Source organism: Oncorhynchus kisutch, linkage group LG25 (genome assembly GCF_002021735.2).
Source record: "Oncorhynchus kisutch isolate 150728-3 linkage group LG25, Okis_V2, whole genome shotgun sequence".
NCBI classification, from domain to species: domain Eukaryota; kingdom Metazoa; phylum Chordata; class Actinopteri; order Salmoniformes; family Salmonidae; genus Oncorhynchus; species Oncorhynchus kisutch.
In genome coordinates this window covers 34,809,257-34,826,682 of record NC_034198.2, presented here as the reverse complement: position 1 = coordinate 34,826,682, position 17,426 = coordinate 34,809,257, and the positions used below count along the sequence as shown (strand labels likewise).

The following is a 17,426-nucleotide window of genomic DNA, read 5'->3' as shown; positions in this document are numbered from 1 at the left end:
GCCCAGGGTTTGTAAATCCCTAGTTAATATCTTATTTTCCGGTTGTGTCAGAGGGCTTTTAAAGAACGCTAATAATCGTTATCTCACGCCACTAATTGTTAGACTCCCCTCTCGCATGGAACTATCCTGTCTATAGATTTGGGTTTTATCTCATTTCTTTAGATTTAAGTTCCCCCTCCTCCTTATTTGGATATTTCCGTAGTATTAGTTGAATCGGAACGATGATCAATACTGCCACAATTCAAATGACCAATCCAGTTATCTTGCGCATTCTTGCTGTCTCCCCACGCCCAGTATTTGTACAAGATCACCGTCCTATCCCCCAGTACCTATTTAATATCCCGTCTTAATCTCGGGCGGGTGTGCCTCTCATGATTAAGTTTAGTTTATTTACGGTAGTGCACATTACCACAGGTTATTTTCGAACCTGCTTCAGTGTATATCGGTTATACAAAACCCAGTGTATGTTGGTCATACAAAACCCTGTGGGAATAGCAAAGCTCCCATTATTGATGAATTCTGAAAATTTTAGAACATCAATTAAAGAACTCAAATCCCCCCAGAATCGAGAATAAAGGCTACTATACCTGCTGCCGACTGGGAAAAGCACTGTTCGTTTGAATCTGTCACCGTATCTGCCATCTGTAGTGTATACCGGCCTGTTTTTAACCTCCATTCCGGGGCCAGGTCTTTAAATTACGTGCACGATTTTTTCCGGCGTATGACCTCCAGATGGCAGAGACGGATTTTTAGATCCGGCTCGAAGAACCAATTGATAAAGGAATTCTAACTTCCTCTGTATTGTTTCCCAATCAGAATGAAATACTCTGTCAATGCATTCTAAAGGGATTGTAAGACCCAATATTATTATAAGAATGGACAGAACCCCGGTCTTAAAAGTCAGGTAACAGCGTTTAATTCAAGAGAGTACTCACCCAAAATACAAAGAACATTACATTTTAAGGAGAGAACATAAAATGACGTCATCAGTTTCTCACACTCTCTCCGATCCACACAATAGCGCAGTGTCTTCAGGTCTGGAGATTGTCTTCTACTCCTCTCATAAAACAAAAATTCCAATCTGTCTAAAGAGATATGCCATCCCTCTCCCTTAAACCCGCAAGGTACAGACAATTAATTCGTTTTACTTACATTTTCAGTCCTAGTTTAACCAAGAACCCATACATTTCATACCATAACATAATAGTATTAAAATAAATGGTTCTAATTTAAATGTATACATAATTAATCATTTCAACTATAATTTCCTCCAACACCTAGCTATAGACTGACCAGATGAATCCAGGTAAAAGCTATGATCCCTTATTGATGTAACTTGTTAAATTCACTTCAATTAATGTAGATGAGGAGACAGGCTAAAGAATGATTTTTAAGCCTTGAAACAATTGAGACGTGGATTGTGTATGTGTGCCATTCAGAGGGTGAATGGGCAAGACAAAAATGTAACCGTACTAGACTAAACTGTACTGTATGGTACAGTACTGCACACTACTCAGGGCTTGACATTAACTTTTTTAGCCACTTGTCATTTGGACAAGTATGACAGATTTTTTACTGAAGTCACTTGCCCCCCCCACCCCCCAAAAAGTCTAACACCATCATCCAAAAGCATGACTGAAAATGAATGAAGTACATAGGAGGAAACTGAAATAATTTAGCCTAGGCGCAGATGGAAAAAGTGACACTGTCACGCCCTGATCTGTTTCACCTGTCCCTGTGATTGTCTCCACCCCCTCCAGGTGTTGCTGATTTTCCCCCGTGTATTTATCCCTGTGTTTCCTGTCTCTCTGTGCCAGTTCGTCTTGTATGTTTTTCCAAGTCAACCAGCAGTTTTCCTGTTCTCCTGGTTTTTGCTATTCTCCTTTTCTAGTCCTCCCGGTTTTGACACTTGCCTGTTTCTGGACTCTGTATCCGCCTGCCTTGACCACGAGCCTGTCTGCCACTCTGTACCTCCTAGACTCTGTACCCTCCTGCCTGACCATTCTGCCTGCCTTGACCACGAGCCTGTCTGCCACTCTGTACCTCCTAGACTCTGTACCCTCCTGCCTGACCATTCTGCCTGCCTTGACCACGAGCCTGTCTGCCACTCTGTACCCTCCTGCCTGACCATTCTGCCTGCCACTCTGTACCTCCTGGTCTCTGTACCCTCCTGCCTGACCATTCTGCCTGCCTTGACCACGAGCCTGTCTGCCACTCTGTACCTCCTAGACTCTGTACCCTCCTGCCTGACCATTCTGCCTGCCTTGACCACGAGCCTGTCTGCCACTCTGTACCTCCTAGACTCTGTACCCTCCTGCCTGACCATTCTGCCTGCCACTCTGTACCTCCTGGTCTCTGTACCCTCCTGCCTGACCATTCTGCCTGCCTTGACCACGAGCCTGTCTGCCACTCTGTACCTCCTGGACTCTGTACCCTCCTGCCTGACCATTCTGCCTGCCTTGACCACGAGCCTGTCTGCCACTCTGTACCTCTTAGACTCTGTACCCTCCTGCCTGACCATTCTGCCTGCCTTGACCATGAGCCTGTCTGCCACTCTGTACATCCTGGACTGATCTGGTTTTGACCTTTTGGATTAATAAACATTGTAAGACTCCAACCATCTGCCTCCTGTGTCTGCATCTGGGTCTCGCCTTGTGTCATGATGGACACAGTCAAAGAGTCCATCATCATGGGCTGCAGAGCAACTCTGCTGTCCTCAGAACTGCATAATTATAAATTAATTAGCATTTTTTTTCTCCTCTCTTTTACATTTTTTAAAATTTCACCTTTATTTAACCAGGTAGGCCAGTTGAGAACAAGTTTTCATTTACAACTGTGACCTGGCCAAGATAAAGCAAAGCAGTGCGACAAAAACACAGAGTTACACATGGGATAAACAAACGTACAGTCAATAACACAATAGAAAATCAGTATACAGTGTGTGCAAATGAAGTAAGGAGGTAACGCAATAAATAGGCCGTCAAAATAAAAATAGGTGTAAAAATAATTCCAATTTAGCAATTAACACTCTTATTAGGCCTAGGCTACTATATTTGTTGTAGGTATGTTTGCACATTGCTAGAATAATATGGCAATAGGCATAGGCCAACTACGCAGTTATTTCATAAGCTTTCCTCAGCTGTAGCCTAAGTTTTCTTTTGACTCTTCATTAGATTTTTCCATCCATTGTTTAATCAATATCACTATGGCCTAAAATATTTATAATTCAACATAAATCTGTGAATGAGAATAGCATTGACACCACGGCTTTCATAATGATTCCCATCTAAAAGCTGCAACTTTAGGACATTAAACACTTTATTAGAATAGTTTGGAAAATACTCTTCATAACTTTAATTTGTCTTCATGCTTTTATGCTATTTCAGTTAGTAGGATTAGGCTTTTGGTAGTTTGGTTCTCAATGGCCAAATTTAACATTTGGGCTTATGCAACAATAAGAGTTTCAGTGATATAAAAATAGACTTTGGCTATTGGCCCAGATCATTTGGGAGAGAGAAATAAAACACAAGGTATTTTCTGACCAGATATTTTGCGCTGCTTTTGTGAGACTCTTAGCTCTGTCTACATTGTTCTCTTGTTTTGTGTTAATATAACATATTTATTGAAATAGGCTATAGCAAATAGGAATATAGGCAATTCACTCAGAATGTCAACCATGCCCTGCTGTGCGCTGTAGCAACGCCGCTGCCTGATCCTATTCTGATCTAAGTAACTGATATTGTGATTTTTTTACTTGTCCATTCGGAGAAATTAAATCTATATTCTGGTTGTCCAACTATTTTCTTTACTTGCCCTGGACAAGTGGACAAGCCTTAATGTCGAGTCCTGCTACTGTACTGTGCTGTACTATACTGTGCTGTTCAAACTTGGGAAACATAGACGTCTATGATTGGTTCAGATTTGGTCCAATCCGTAGTGGCCTTAATTCGACCCCAAAAAAGACATCTATGATTGGTTCAGATTTGGTCCGGTCTGGACTGGCCTTGCTCCTTGAACCCTTCCCATTCTCATGCGTTCGCTCTCAAGGAAGACGGAAGGAATCGACTCTAACCCCTGAGTGTGCCCTTTGTGCCACGGCTCTCCCCCAAGCACTAGGGGAAGGCATCGTCCATCTCAGTAGTACCTCTTGGCCTACTGAGGATGAGAACGGATGAGAAACGCTGGGTGTTTGCCCAACGTGTTTGCACAACATGTTTTCCCAACATCTGTGTACGCGGCTGTGTAACCTCAATCGTCAGATTGTCTCTTGGCTCTCAGTCACCCCTCAATCTTCATTTCTGGCACTCCGCTAGGGGTATTGGTGACGACAGATGCATCACTCATGGGCTGAGGCGCAGTTCACGAGGGGAATGCAATAAACAGAGTGTGAACTCCACATTGCTCACATAAATTACCTCGAATTGCTGACAGTGTTTCTTTCACTGAGACACTTTCTACACTCCCTTCGGAATTGCCACGTCTTGATCAGAACGGACACTACGACTGTGGTGACTTACATCCAACTCTTTGTGTCCTGGGTGCCTCCCTGCGAGGGAAGGCCCCTCACTCGTCAACGGTTATCACATTGGATTGTGGAAGCTATTAGATTGGCCTATAATAGCAAGGGGTTACAGCTTCCGAAAGGCCTGGGGGCTCACTGAACCAGAGGTATAGCTACATCTAGAGCACTGTTCAAGGGCATCTCCTTGCAGGAGATTTGCAATGTGGCTTTTTGGGCATCCCCTCATACTTTTATGAGGTTCTACTGGCTAGACTTTACTGCGCGTTCTTTGGTACGTAGTGTTCTCAGTGTCGGGGCCTCTAAGGATTGATACGATGAGACTATCTGGCTTCGGAAAGAGAGCACGTTTGCGATATGGAAGTTGGCCATATCCCACGTGAGATATCGAAACAAATAATTGAAAGATAATTTAAGATTATTTGGGTAACCCTGGTTCTCTGATATTATGATTGAGATACAGTGCCTTGCGAAAGTATCCGGCCCCCTTGAACTTTGCGACCTTTTGCCACATTTCAGGCTTCAAACATAAAGATATAAAACTGTATTTTTTTGTGAAGAATCAACAACAAGTGGGACACAATCATGAAGTGGAACGACATTTATTGGATATTTCAAACTTTTTGAACAAATCAAAAACTGAAAAATTGGGCGTGCAAAATTATTCAGACCCTTTACTTTCAGTGCAGCAAACTCTCTCCAGAAGTTCAGTGAGGATCTCTGAATGATCCAATGTTGACCTAAATGACTAATGATGATAAATACAATCCACCTGTGTGTAATCAAGTCTCCGTATAAATGCACCTGCACTGTGATAGTCTCAGAGGTCCGTTAAAAGCGCAGAGAGCATCATGAAGAACAAGGAACACACCAGGCAGGTCCGAGATACTGTTGTGAAGAAGTTTAAAGCCGGATTTGGATACCAAAAGATTTCCCAAGCTTTAAACATCCCAAGGAGCACTGTGCAAGCGATAATATTGAAATGGAAGGAGTATCAGACCACTGCAAATCTACCAAGACCTGGCCGTCCCTCTAAACTTTCAGCTCATACAAGGAGAAGACTGATTAGAGATGCAGCCAAGAGGCCCATGATCAGATGGATGGAGCCAAATACAGGACCATTCTGGAAGAAAACCTGATGGAGTCTGCAAAAGACCTGAGACTGGGACGGAGATTTGTCTTCCAACAAGACAATGATCCAAAACATAAAGCAAAATCTACAATGGAATGGTTCAAAAATAAACATATCCAGGTGTTAGAATGGCCAAGTCAAAGTCCAGACCTGAATCCAATCGAGAATCTGTGGAAAGAACTGAAAACTGCTGTTCACAAATGCTCTCCATCCAACCTCACTGAGCTCGAGCTGTTTTGCAAGGAGGAATGGGAAAAAATGTCAGTCTCTCGATGTGCAAAACTGATAGAGACATACCCCAAGCGACTTACAGCTGTAATCGCAGCAAAAGGTGGCGCTACAAAGTATTAACTTAAGGGGGCTGAATAATTTTGCACGCCCAATTTTTCAGTTTTTGATTTGTTAAAAAAGTTTGAAATATCCAATAAATGTCGTTCCACTTCATGATTGTGTCCCACTTGTTGTTGATTCTTCACAAAAAAATACAGTTTTATATCTTTATGTTTGAAGCCTGAAATGTGGCAAAAGGTCGCAAAGTTCAAGGGGGCCGAATACTTTCGCAAGGCACTGTATCTCACCGCATTCCCCTACTTGCAAGAGTGTGAGGAAGTTCGGCATGCTCGAGAATGACCAGAGGGCGGGCGAGTTGCTTCTTATGATGAGGGGAGGGGCTCAACTTGTTCACCACTCATTGTTTTGACCAGGGTCTCTGGTGTTTTGACTAGGGTCTCTGGTGTTTTGACTAGGGTCACTGGTGTTTTTACTAGGGTCTCTAGTGTTTTGACTATATGCTCTGTCTCTGTCTTTTTGTTCCAGATTGATAACGTCGGGGCGTTCATGTGGCAGTCTCAGCTGAGGCATCGCTGGGACGACCATAACAAGCACTGCTTCGCCAACATCTGTGATGCCCTGTTCAGATACTCCTACGAGTATCTGGGAAACACCCCACGATTGGTCATCACCCCTCTGACTGACAGGTACACAGACCAATCACAGCTCAGCTGAATTCTATCTAATCCATCAAAATATATATTTTCACATTTGATCTTGACAGGATGTTACCACTTCAATACAAATTTTGTCCCAAAAATGACAATCTGACATAATGTCTCACTCCGTTCTGTTCAGTTCTGTTGTGTGAGCGATCATGTAAAGAGTTTCTGTCTCTCCCCCAGGTGTTACATCACTCTGACCCAGTCTCTCCATCTCATCATGGGCGGGGCTCCGGCCGGTCCTGCCGGTACCGGGAAGACCGAGACCACCAAGGATTTGGGCCGAGCCCTCGGCATCATGGTCTATGTATTCAACTGCTCTGAGCAGATGGATTACAAGGTGAATCTGTTGCTCAGACTTCTTATATTGCCAAAAAATGTCATCTTATTCAAGCATACAATAGATTCTGCTGTGGTTTCTGATTGGGCTTCATGTTGTCCTGTCTTTCCAGTCTTGTGGAGACATCTATAAGGGTCTGGCTCAGACTGGGGCCTGGGGCTGCTTTGACGAGTTCAACCGAATCTCTGTGGAGGTGTTGTCTGTCATCGCTGTACAGGTAAGTTATGCCTCTATTTGTACACCACAAACCTTGATCGTGATCTCTCCCCTCTTTCTTTCCCCCATCTCACTCCCTCCTCTATCTCTCTCTCTCTTTCTCTCTCATGGTGACACTGACCCTACTCCCCCCCAGGTGAAGTCTGTTCAGGACGCTATCAGAGATAAGAAGATCATCTTTAACTTCCTGGGTGAGACCATCAAGCTGATCCCCACCGTGGGAGCCTTCATCACCATGAACCCGGGATACGCCGGCCGTGCAGAGCTACCGGAGAACCTCAAGGCTCTGTTCAGGTACCATACACATAGTGGATCTTTCTCTCTGCCTGTCTATCTCGCAAACTCTCTCCATCTGTCAGCCTCAACATCTCTTTATCTTCTTTCTCCCTCTTTTTTGCAGACTGTTTCTCTCTGTCACCGTCTCTTTCTCTCTTGCCCTTACTTGTCTTCATACCTGAGTGTCTCTCTCCTGTAGGCCTTGCGCCATGGTGGTGCCGGACTTTGAGTTAATCTGTGAGATCATGTTGGTGGCTGAAGGCTTCATTGACGCCAGAGTGCTGGCCAGGAAGTTCATCACCCTCTACACCCTCTGCAAAGAGCTGCTTTCCAAACAGGTACAGTAGCTACCTCACTGCTTTAATACACTGCCACTCTCACTCTATTCACCCAGACTTGCTGTCTGCTCACAACCACAGAGATCTTACATTCTCACCATCTCTTTAAAACATCTTCATATAGTTTCCTTTGTGTTGTGTCTGTGTGTACAGGACCACTATGACTGGGGTCTTCGTGCCATTAAGTCTGTGTTGGTGGTGGCCGGCTCTTTGAAGAGAGGAGACCCGGGTCGCCCGGAGGACCAGGTCCTGATGAGAGCTCTAAGAGACTTCAACGTCCCCAAGATCGTGATGGACGACTCGCCTGTGTTCCTGGGACTGATTGGAGACCTGTTCCCTGCTTTGGATGTCCCCAGGAAGAGAAACCTGGACTTTGAGAAGGTCGGACACGCACGCACAAACACACATACATACACACACTTGCCTCTCCTTAACTAGACAGAACACAGGACAGAGGTGGGAAGGGCAGAAGTAACATGAGCACTCAAATAAATGTACACCTGTGTTTATACAGTATCTATCTATCATCTGAAGTAAAAAACGGTTGTCTTTGTTAAAAAAGTAGTTTCTGATGCTACAGATGTAGGATCGTAATTGATCACCCTGTTGCAGGAGAACTTTTATGCAATGCAGGAAATGTAAAACTTATAGTGTATTTGTGGTTTAAAAAGGCTTCTGAAATTTGTAATTTCCACATAGAAATTTCAGACTTGATTTTCCCTTACGAAAAATGTATCAGCCACTACAACAAAATGTCCATTCATTATAATCCACATAATAATTCCAATTTCCTGATGCTTCAGGATTATTTTCCTTGCTGTAGCGAACTGGCTCAAATTAACATTTTACATCTGTAACTGAGGTATTTGTTGTGTGGGTGTGTATCTCAGGTAGTGAAGAAGTCCGTGCTGGACCTGAATCTGCAGGCGGAGGACAGTTTTATTCTGAAGGTGGTTCAGCTGGAAGAGCTGCTGGCCGTCCGACACTCCGTCTTCATCATCGGCAATGCCGGCACCGGCAAGTCCAAGGTACCATAAATCCTCATCCCTCTAACATCTATTGTGCTTTTCTGACTCCAGTTGTCTGGAAAGAGTCTGCATTTCAAATGCCACCCTATGGGCCCTGGTCAAAAGTAATGCACTAAAAAGGGAATAGGGTGCCATTTTGGATAGAGCCAAATGTTCTGTTTGGTTAGAAGCCAAACTATTGTGTTGTGTCTCCAGGTGATGCGCTCGTTGAATAAGACCTATCAGACCATGAAGAGGAAGCCGGTGATCGTGGATCTGGACCCCAAGGCTGTCACCTGTGACGAGCTGTTTGGCATCATCAACCCTGCCACCCGAGAATGGAAGGACGGTACGATGGAACTAGTTAGGCTAGTTGAAACGTGTAGTCAATGAAGCCCTAACAACACAATAAGTCAAGCAGCTTTGCATCTGGACTTCTCTCTCTAGTTCTAGTTCTAGTTAATAGTGTTGAAGTGTTTTTGAGTAATGTTGCATGGTATACCGGTACCACATTAATATCACGGTACTAAAACGTCATGATACTTATGATACCAATATTTTAGAATACCGTAGTACCGTTTCATATGATACTACCAACTGTTTCATCCTTACCGATCTAAAGAACATACTGGCGTCTGTTATAAAATGTTTATGAAGTCAGTTTTGTTTATGCATTCAGTTGAATTTAAGCAACAGCCACTAGTGTCTTGTATGCGCATGTCCAATAATGTCCAATAGGTACACACAACCTTGTTGTGTGTACCTACTTGACAGTAGGTTTAGGTAAATTTGATGGGCACAGGAAGAAAGGAAAAGGGTCTGCTACTCATGAGATGTGCTTCAAAAGGTAGGATTCATATAGGCCTAATGGAAGCCTAAACTATATCAAAAATCTATTTATTTCTGGTGCACCTAACTAAAAGTTGGGAGCAGTGTGTGTTGTGTGTTTTTACGAGAGTGAGGGAGACAGAGACAGTGTGTGTGTCTGTGTTAACTGAAGAGTAAACAAGGTTTCATGCAGTGTTCTCCCCTTACTGACACAATGACATGCAGATCATTATGCATATATCTCACAGGAGGTTGGTGGCAGACACACACAAACACACATACACAGACCTTAATTGGGGAGGAAGGGCTCATGGTAATGTCTGAAGTAGAATCAGTGGAATGGTATCAAACACGGTTTCTAGGTGTTTGATATCATTCCATTTGTGCCGTTCCAGCCATTATTATGAGCCGTCCTCCCTTCAGTAGCCTCCACTGATGTACTGTTTATTCCTTCCTCCCATTCCTCCAGCCAAATCACAGCTAGGCCTTTGCAAATATGAGCAATCAGCCATTCTATGCAGTATTCTATTATACGCTGATCAGTGTGACGTTAAATTCAATGTGTTGTATTGAGTCGAAGTGTACATTTCAGTGAGAAGTTTTTGGAGAACGTTTTTAAAACGTGAACAAGTGTCGGGGGAAGGGGCGAGCAGGATGCTAGGCCACTGATTTCTTTCCACCATGGTATCGTGATACTACTTGGTATCATATCATTTGTAAAATGTTGATATCGTGACAAGCCTATTTTTGAGTCTGTCTGGTTGTTGTGTAATGTTGTGTGCCACGCTGGTTGCAGGTCTTTTCTCCTGTGTGATGAGAGATTTGGCCCTCATCAGCCATGACGGGCCCAAGTGGATCGTACTGGACGGAGACATCGACCCTATGTGGATCGAATCCCTCAATACTGTCATGGACGACAACAAGGTCTGTGTGTGTTTGTGTGTGTGTACCTTGACCTCGGGGTGATCTGGAACACCTCCAGGTTGGGGATTTTGGCAAGGAGGTGAGACAGAGACTGCTTGTGTGTGTACCGTAATTGCTGGACTATTAAGCGCACCTGAATATAAACCGCACCCACTGAATTATAAAAAAATATGTATTTTGTACATAAATAAGCTGCACATGTCTATAAGCCGCAGGTGCCTACAGGTACATTGAAACAAATGAACTTTACACAGCCTTTAAACGAAACACGGCTTGTAACAAAAATAAATAGGCTTTAACGAAACACGGCTTGTAACAAAAATTAAAACAGTAGCCTACCAAGAAAGTCATTGGTCACTATCTTCCTCCTCCTGTGCACTGAAGTCATGTCCTTCGGTGTCGGAGTTGAATAGCCTCAGAATTGCTTCATCCGATGTTGGATCGTTTTCATTGTCGCTCTCGTCACTTTCATCCGGAGGCAAATACCCGCTGAGCTCATGCTGCCCTTCAACACGCAGCAGTCCAGACTTTCGAAACCCGTTGATGATAGTGCATTGTTTGACAATGCTCCACGCTGTCAGGACCCACTGGCAGACTTGACCATAAGATGCTCTTCGCCTGCGGCCCGTTTTAGTGAAGGATTTCTCCCCACTTGTCATCCAAGCCTCCCACTGAACAAGGAGCGCCGCCTTAAATGCACGATTTACACTGATGTCGAGTGGCTACAAATACTTTGGGCCATCTGCTTTTCTTCCCTCTGAAAGCTTTTGTTGTCTTTCTGCACTGAGTCAGTTCCTCCCGCTGCTGTTTCCAACGTCTTATCATCTACTCATTAAGGCCAAGCTCCCGTGCAGCAGCTCTATTTCCTTTTCCAACAGCCAGATTTATCGCCTTCAACTTGAAAGCTGCATCATATGCATTTCTCCGTGTCTTTGCCATGATGAGGGTGACAAAATTACTACCGTAATCAGATGATGGGAAGTTTGAGCGCGCTCGATTTACGTCACATGTGACGGTGCTCAGTTTTTTGGCGGCATGAATCTTGTGAAAGCGGGAAAAATCCATAAATTAGCCGCGTCATTGTATAAACCGCGAGGTTCAAAGTGTGGGAATAAAGTAGCGGCTTATAGTCCGGAAATTACGGTATGTTTGTATGGTCCTAACCCCGTGTGTGTTTCTGTGTAGGTGTTGACTCTGGCCAGTAACGAACGCATCCCTCTTAACTCCACCATGCGTCTGGTGTTTGAGATTAAGGACCTGCGGACGGCCACTCCAGCCACCGTGTCCCGGGCTGGAATCCTCTTCATCAACTCTGCTGACCTGGGATGGAGCCCGTCAGTACCTCCCTACACATACACTATATATACAAAAGTATGTGGACACCCTTTCAAATTGGTGGATTCGGCTATTTCAGCCATACCCGTTGCTGACAGGTGTATAAAATCGAGCATACAGTCAATTCATCCCCATAGACAAACATTGGCAGTGAAATTGCTCGTACTGACGAGCTCAGTGACTTTCAACTTGGCACCGTCATAGGATGCCACCTTTCCAACAAGCCAGTTCATCAAATCTGCCCTTCTAGAGCTGCCCTGGTCAACTGTAAGTGCTGTTATTGTGAAGTGGAAACGTCTAGGAGCAACAGTGGCTCAGCCGTGAAGTGGTAGGCCACACAAGCTCACAGAACGGGACCGCGGAATGCTGAAGTGCGTAGCACGTTAAAATCGTCTGTCCTTGGTTGCAACACTCATTACCGAGTTCCAAACTGACTCTGGAAGCAACGTCAGCACAAACTGTTTGTCGGGAGCTTCATGAAATGGGTTTTCATGGCTGAGCAGCCGCACACAAGCCTAAGATGCGCAATGCCAAGTGTCGGCTGGAGGGGTGTAAAGCTCACCGTCATTAGACTCAGGTGCAGTGGAAACGCGTTCTCTGGAGTGATGAATCATGCTTCACCATCTGGCAGTCCGACGGATGAATTTCGGTTTGGCGGATGCCAGGAGAACACTACCTACCCGAATGCATAGTGCCAACTGTAAAGTTTGGTGGAGGAGGAATAATGATCTGGGGCTGATTTGCATGGTTCGGGCTAGGCCCCTTAGTTCCAGTAAAGGGGAATCGTAATGCTACAGCATACAATGACATTCTAGATGATTCTGTGCTTCCAACCTTGGCTACAGTTTGAGGAAGGTCCTTTCCTGTTTCAGCATGACAATACTCCCCTGCACAAAGACAGGTCCATAAAGAAATGGTTTGTCGAGATTGGTGTGGAAGAACTTGACTGGTCTGTACAGAGCCCTGACCTCAAACCCATTGACCACCTTTGAGATGAATTGGAACGCTGACTGCGGGCCAGGCATAATCGCCCAACATCAGTGCCTGACCTCACTGATGCTCTTGTGGCTGAATGTAAGTCTCTGCTGCAATGTTCCAACATCTAGTGGAAAGCCTTCCCAGAAGAGTGGAGGCTGTTATAGCAGCAAAGGGGGGACCAACTCCATATTAATGCCCGTGATTTTGGAATGAGATGTTCGACGAACAGGTGTCCACATTCTTTTGGTCATATAGTGCACATTAAATCGAACACCTTGGTGGTGTCCCATATGACACCCTATTCCCTATATAGTGCACTACTTTTGAATAGGGACAATTGGACATGTTAGGGTTGGTGTCAATTACAATTTCATTTGAAATTCCAATGAAATTCTTGATTTCACTCATGAAGTGGAGAATTTATGTTGAATTCAATTAGAATTTATAGAATTGGAATTCAAGTTTGAATTGGAATTGTAAAAATAATCATATTTGGAATTGATTTGAATTGGAATTCAATATTTGTACATTTTCCAGTTGATGGAATTAATGCATTTAGTATAAGAAATGGACTGCAATTTGTATTTCTATAGTTCCAGTATAGCTATGCTGACTGAACAGTGACATGATCAGCCTAAAAGCCTGAGGGAATTGAATTCTAATTGGAATTTGGGAAATTGTTGGGGATAATATTTAATTGGGAATTTAATTTTTGGAATTGACCTAACATTGGAATTCAGAGGAATTTCATTATCTCTGAATTCAATGTCTGACCTGGAATTTGAGTTGAATTAAATGGAATTTACAGGGAAAGAGAATTGAATTAGAATCCATTAATTTGTGGAATTAACCCCTAACCTGCAACACATATTTATTGACCTGAGTGACCATGCGTCCTGTCTGTTATTGTGTTCCTTCAGGGTGGTGACCAGCTGGATCGAGAAGCGAGAGGTCCAGTCGGAGAAAGCCAACCTGTTCATCCTGTTTGACAAGTACCTGCCTACCTGTCTGGAGAAGCTCAAGTTCGGCTTCAAGAAAATCACTCCTATCCCAGAGGTCACACTGGTCCAAACCCTGCTCCACTTCATGGAGTTTCTACTGGTGCCTGAGAACACCCCGCCCGACTCCAACAAAGAACTCTACGAGCTCTACTTTGTGTTCGCCTGCATCTGGGCCTTCGGAGGGGCCATGTTCCAGGACCAGGTAGCTACGTTCATCCTCAAGGGGTGCAGGGTTCTCCCCAAATACTGTTAGAGGAGTGCTGTGCCACCTTGTGGACTATGTAAAATAAAGTAAAAAGATTGCAGATAGTGGCAGTTACAGGTGTTTAAAAACGCTAAAATCTCTTGAGTCCAAAGGGGGTCACTGCATCCCTCTAGGGCCCTGGTCAAAAGTAGTGCACTATATAGGGAATAACATGACATTTCAGAGGCAGCCAGGGTAATATTTTCACTGTGTGAAATGCAGACTCTCCATGAACAAGTGAAGGAAAGTGACAGTCAGATTCTGCTAAGTTCAGACTAACTTAACTTCTCTCTCTCTCTCTGTCTGTGTGTGTGTGTTTGGTCGGTAGCTGACAGACTACCGTGTGGAGTTCAGTAAGTGGTGGGTGAATGAGTTCAAGACCATCAAGTTCCCATCTGCAGGGACTGTGTTTGACTACTACATCGACAGAGACTCCAAGAAGTTCCAGCCCTGGACGGAGTTAGTCCCCAAGTTCCAGCTGGATCCAGACCTCCCACTGCAGGTCAGAGTCCTGTCTGTCTGCCTAGCAACTCACCCAATTAATGAATGACACAGTGGACTAACTCTTAGCTTCCAAGACTCTTAGGACATTGTAGTTTGTCTTTGTTAGGAGGTGCTCTGCAACAATGTTGTAGTAAGACGTTTCTCTCAAATAAATTGGGATTTTGGAGAGTTAATTGAGCTGACAGCCATTTTGCGTTGTTTCGCTTTGGCTTCAGTCATCAATCTAGCAAGAGGGCAATATTTTATTGATGTAGTAGTGTGTGTGTCCCACCCGTAGAAAGCTATGACCTTTGGCTTTCACCTAGAATAGTTTATTTATGTCTGACAAAAAAACCACTTTTCAACCCATATGATCTAATACACAATAAAAGTACAATAAAACATATACCAATGTGATGATATGTGACCCGTTTCAGGAAACTAGGCGTATGTCGCAAGTCACGACTTCACAGGAGAGGGGTTATAATAAATAAAAAAATGTGAATGAAAAGGCCTTTTCATACTTTCGTCAAAATTTGTTACATTTGTGAACGTCTAACATTTGGGCCATTTAAACAGCATGTGTACCGCCTACAGACAAGGGGAGAAGGGATGTAAAGGGCTTGATTCTGTTGTTCTGAGCAAATGCAATGTGTCTGCATCCGATGAAAAACAAATGTTTGACTTCCACACACAATTACTTCTTTACTTATTTTAGGTTTAAGAAAGTGTGTAGATCGCATTCTTTATCATAATGCTATGAAAGTTATGTATTTAGATCCGCCTGCCTAAGACAAATTCAACGATTGCTTTGCCATGTCTGTAGCATGAAGCAGCCGAGCTGGATAAATGTTTTTCTAAGGACTGCCCTTTTGATGTAATGTTGCAGTGAAGTGGAATAAATTGATGTAATGATGCAGTCAAACACCAGAGGGAGGCAAATACAAGTTTATTTGACAGAGGACATTTACATGCTCCTAGGAAAGTCTGGATTGCTGTCTTCTGACTTATAAAACAGTGAGAAATCGATCTAATAAGTCATGTAAACATCTACATGTTTTTTAAAGGAATTCTAGTGCCCGATTTCAGTGACAGTCAGCTTAAGAGGATTGTTAAGCACCAGATTCTGGAGAGTTATTCTGCTGACCTTTACTCTCTGTCTCCTGTTCCTCTCAGGCGTCTCTGGTTCACACGGCTGAGACCATCCGTATCCGCTACTTCATGGACAAACTGATGGAGAGGAAGTGTCCTGTGATGTTGGTGGGCAACGCGGGCAGTGGCAAGTCAGTCCTGATGGGAGACAAGCTCCGCAGCCTCAGCACTGATTATTATGTGGTCCAGTCTGTCCCCTTCAACTTCTACACAACCTCGGCCATGCTGCAGGCCATACTGGAGAAACCCCTGGAGAAGAAGGCAGGCCGGAACTACGGCCCCCCCGGCAGCAAGAGTCTCATCTACTTCATAGACGACATGAACATGCCTGAGGTCGACAAGTACTTCACTGTGGCTCCGCACACACTCATCCGCCAGCACATGGACCACGGACACTGGTACGATCACAGCCATTGACTAGTCAACCACTACACAACCACAACATAACTACAATCACTGTTTTGATCTCTCTCTCCCTCTCTCCTCCTCTCTCCCTCCCTTTCATCCCCCTCTCCCTGCCTCCCGTCCCAGGTATGACAGAGCCAAGCTGACTCTGAAGGACATCCATAACTGCCAGTACGTGGCCTGTATGAACCCTACAGCTGGCAGCTTCACCATCGACCCCCGACTGCAGGTACTCACCAGACTAACGCTACACACAAGGCTGGAGAATAAGCATAGTAGAAGAAACCTCTCTAGTCGTTCTGTTTTAGACTACTCTTGACCCTCTGCATCCCATAGTTGCCTTATGTATGGTAATATACTGTAAACCTGCTCTCTCTCTCTCTCTCTCTCTCAGAGGCACTTCTGTGTCTTTGCGGTGAGTTTCCCAGGCCAGGACGCACTCCAAAGCATCTACAACTCCATCTTCTCCCAACATCTGGAGATGAATGGCTTTCTCCCTGCCGTCAAGAAGTTCTGCTCTACGCTGGTCACCTCCGCAATCAGTAAGAACACTACCAAGAAACACTGAGATAATCATCATGTCAAACTGAAAATGTAATGACTTAATTCAACATCTCATCCATCTAATTGGATGACATTGAACTAGAGTCAGAGATGGGGGAAACCAATGCATTATATAGGCCTACAGTATTTTCCCTGTTTCCATGTTCTTACCTGTCTGTGTGTATATTTTCTTCTCCAGTGTTCCACCAGAGGATCTCCACCTCCTTCCTTCCCACGGCAGTCAAGTTCCACTACGTCTTTAACCTCAGAGACCTCTCCAACATCTTCCAGGTAAACCCTTCTCCCTTACATCTATATGATGGGCATCTTGATCATACATCATAAAGTTGGTTTGAGACACTTTGTTATGGATTACTGAGGAGAGGAAGGAGATATCTTGCCGTCTGTGTGTGTAAATGTGGTGAGAGTTCACCATCATGTTAGTGCCTGTGTGTGAGATGTTCAATTGGTCCCTCTGTGTCTCTCCTGTCTGCTGCCAGGGTCTTCTGTTCTCCATGCCAGAGTGTGTGAGGGCCCCTGCTGAGCTGGTGAGACTGTGGCTTCATGAGTGTGACCGTGTGTACGGAGACAAGCTGGTGGAGGAGAAGGACATGGTGCTGTTTGCCAAGATTGAGGGAGAGATCTGCAAGAAGTGCTTCGAGGTAAGACTTAACACACACACACACACACATATTGTCTGATATTGAGAAAAA

The 17,426-nt window shown here is 44.3% G+C and overlaps 1 protein-coding gene across 1 annotated transcript in view; it reads left to right on the top strand.

The window, feature by feature from the left end:
• Positions 1–17,426, top strand: part of LOC109889439 (dynein heavy chain 17, axonemal) — an 80,397-nt gene that overhangs the window by 20,001 nt on the left and 42,970 nt on the right. Inside the window, exons 33-49 of the mRNA XM_031804569.1 lie at positions 6,468–6,628; positions 6,827–6,983; positions 7,096–7,200; positions 7,336–7,493; positions 7,675–7,813; positions 7,967–8,194; positions 8,704–8,841; positions 9,037–9,169; positions 10,445–10,572; positions 11,758–11,906; positions 13,806–14,088; positions 14,459–14,632; positions 15,790–16,163; positions 16,297–16,399; positions 16,565–16,712; positions 16,913–17,004; positions 17,214–17,375. Coding sequence (XP_031660429.1) covers positions 6,468–6,628; positions 6,827–6,983; positions 7,096–7,200; positions 7,336–7,493; positions 7,675–7,813; positions 7,967–8,194; positions 8,704–8,841; positions 9,037–9,169; positions 10,445–10,572; positions 11,758–11,906; positions 13,806–14,088; positions 14,459–14,632; positions 15,790–16,163; positions 16,297–16,399; positions 16,565–16,712; positions 16,913–17,004; positions 17,214–17,375 — 2,832 coding nt within the window. The remainder of the gene's footprint in view (positions 1–6,467; positions 6,629–6,826; positions 6,984–7,095; positions 7,201–7,335; positions 7,494–7,674; positions 7,814–7,966; positions 8,195–8,703; positions 8,842–9,036; positions 9,170–10,444; positions 10,573–11,757; positions 11,907–13,805; positions 14,089–14,458; positions 14,633–15,789; positions 16,164–16,296; positions 16,400–16,564; positions 16,713–16,912; positions 17,005–17,213; positions 17,376–17,426) is intronic.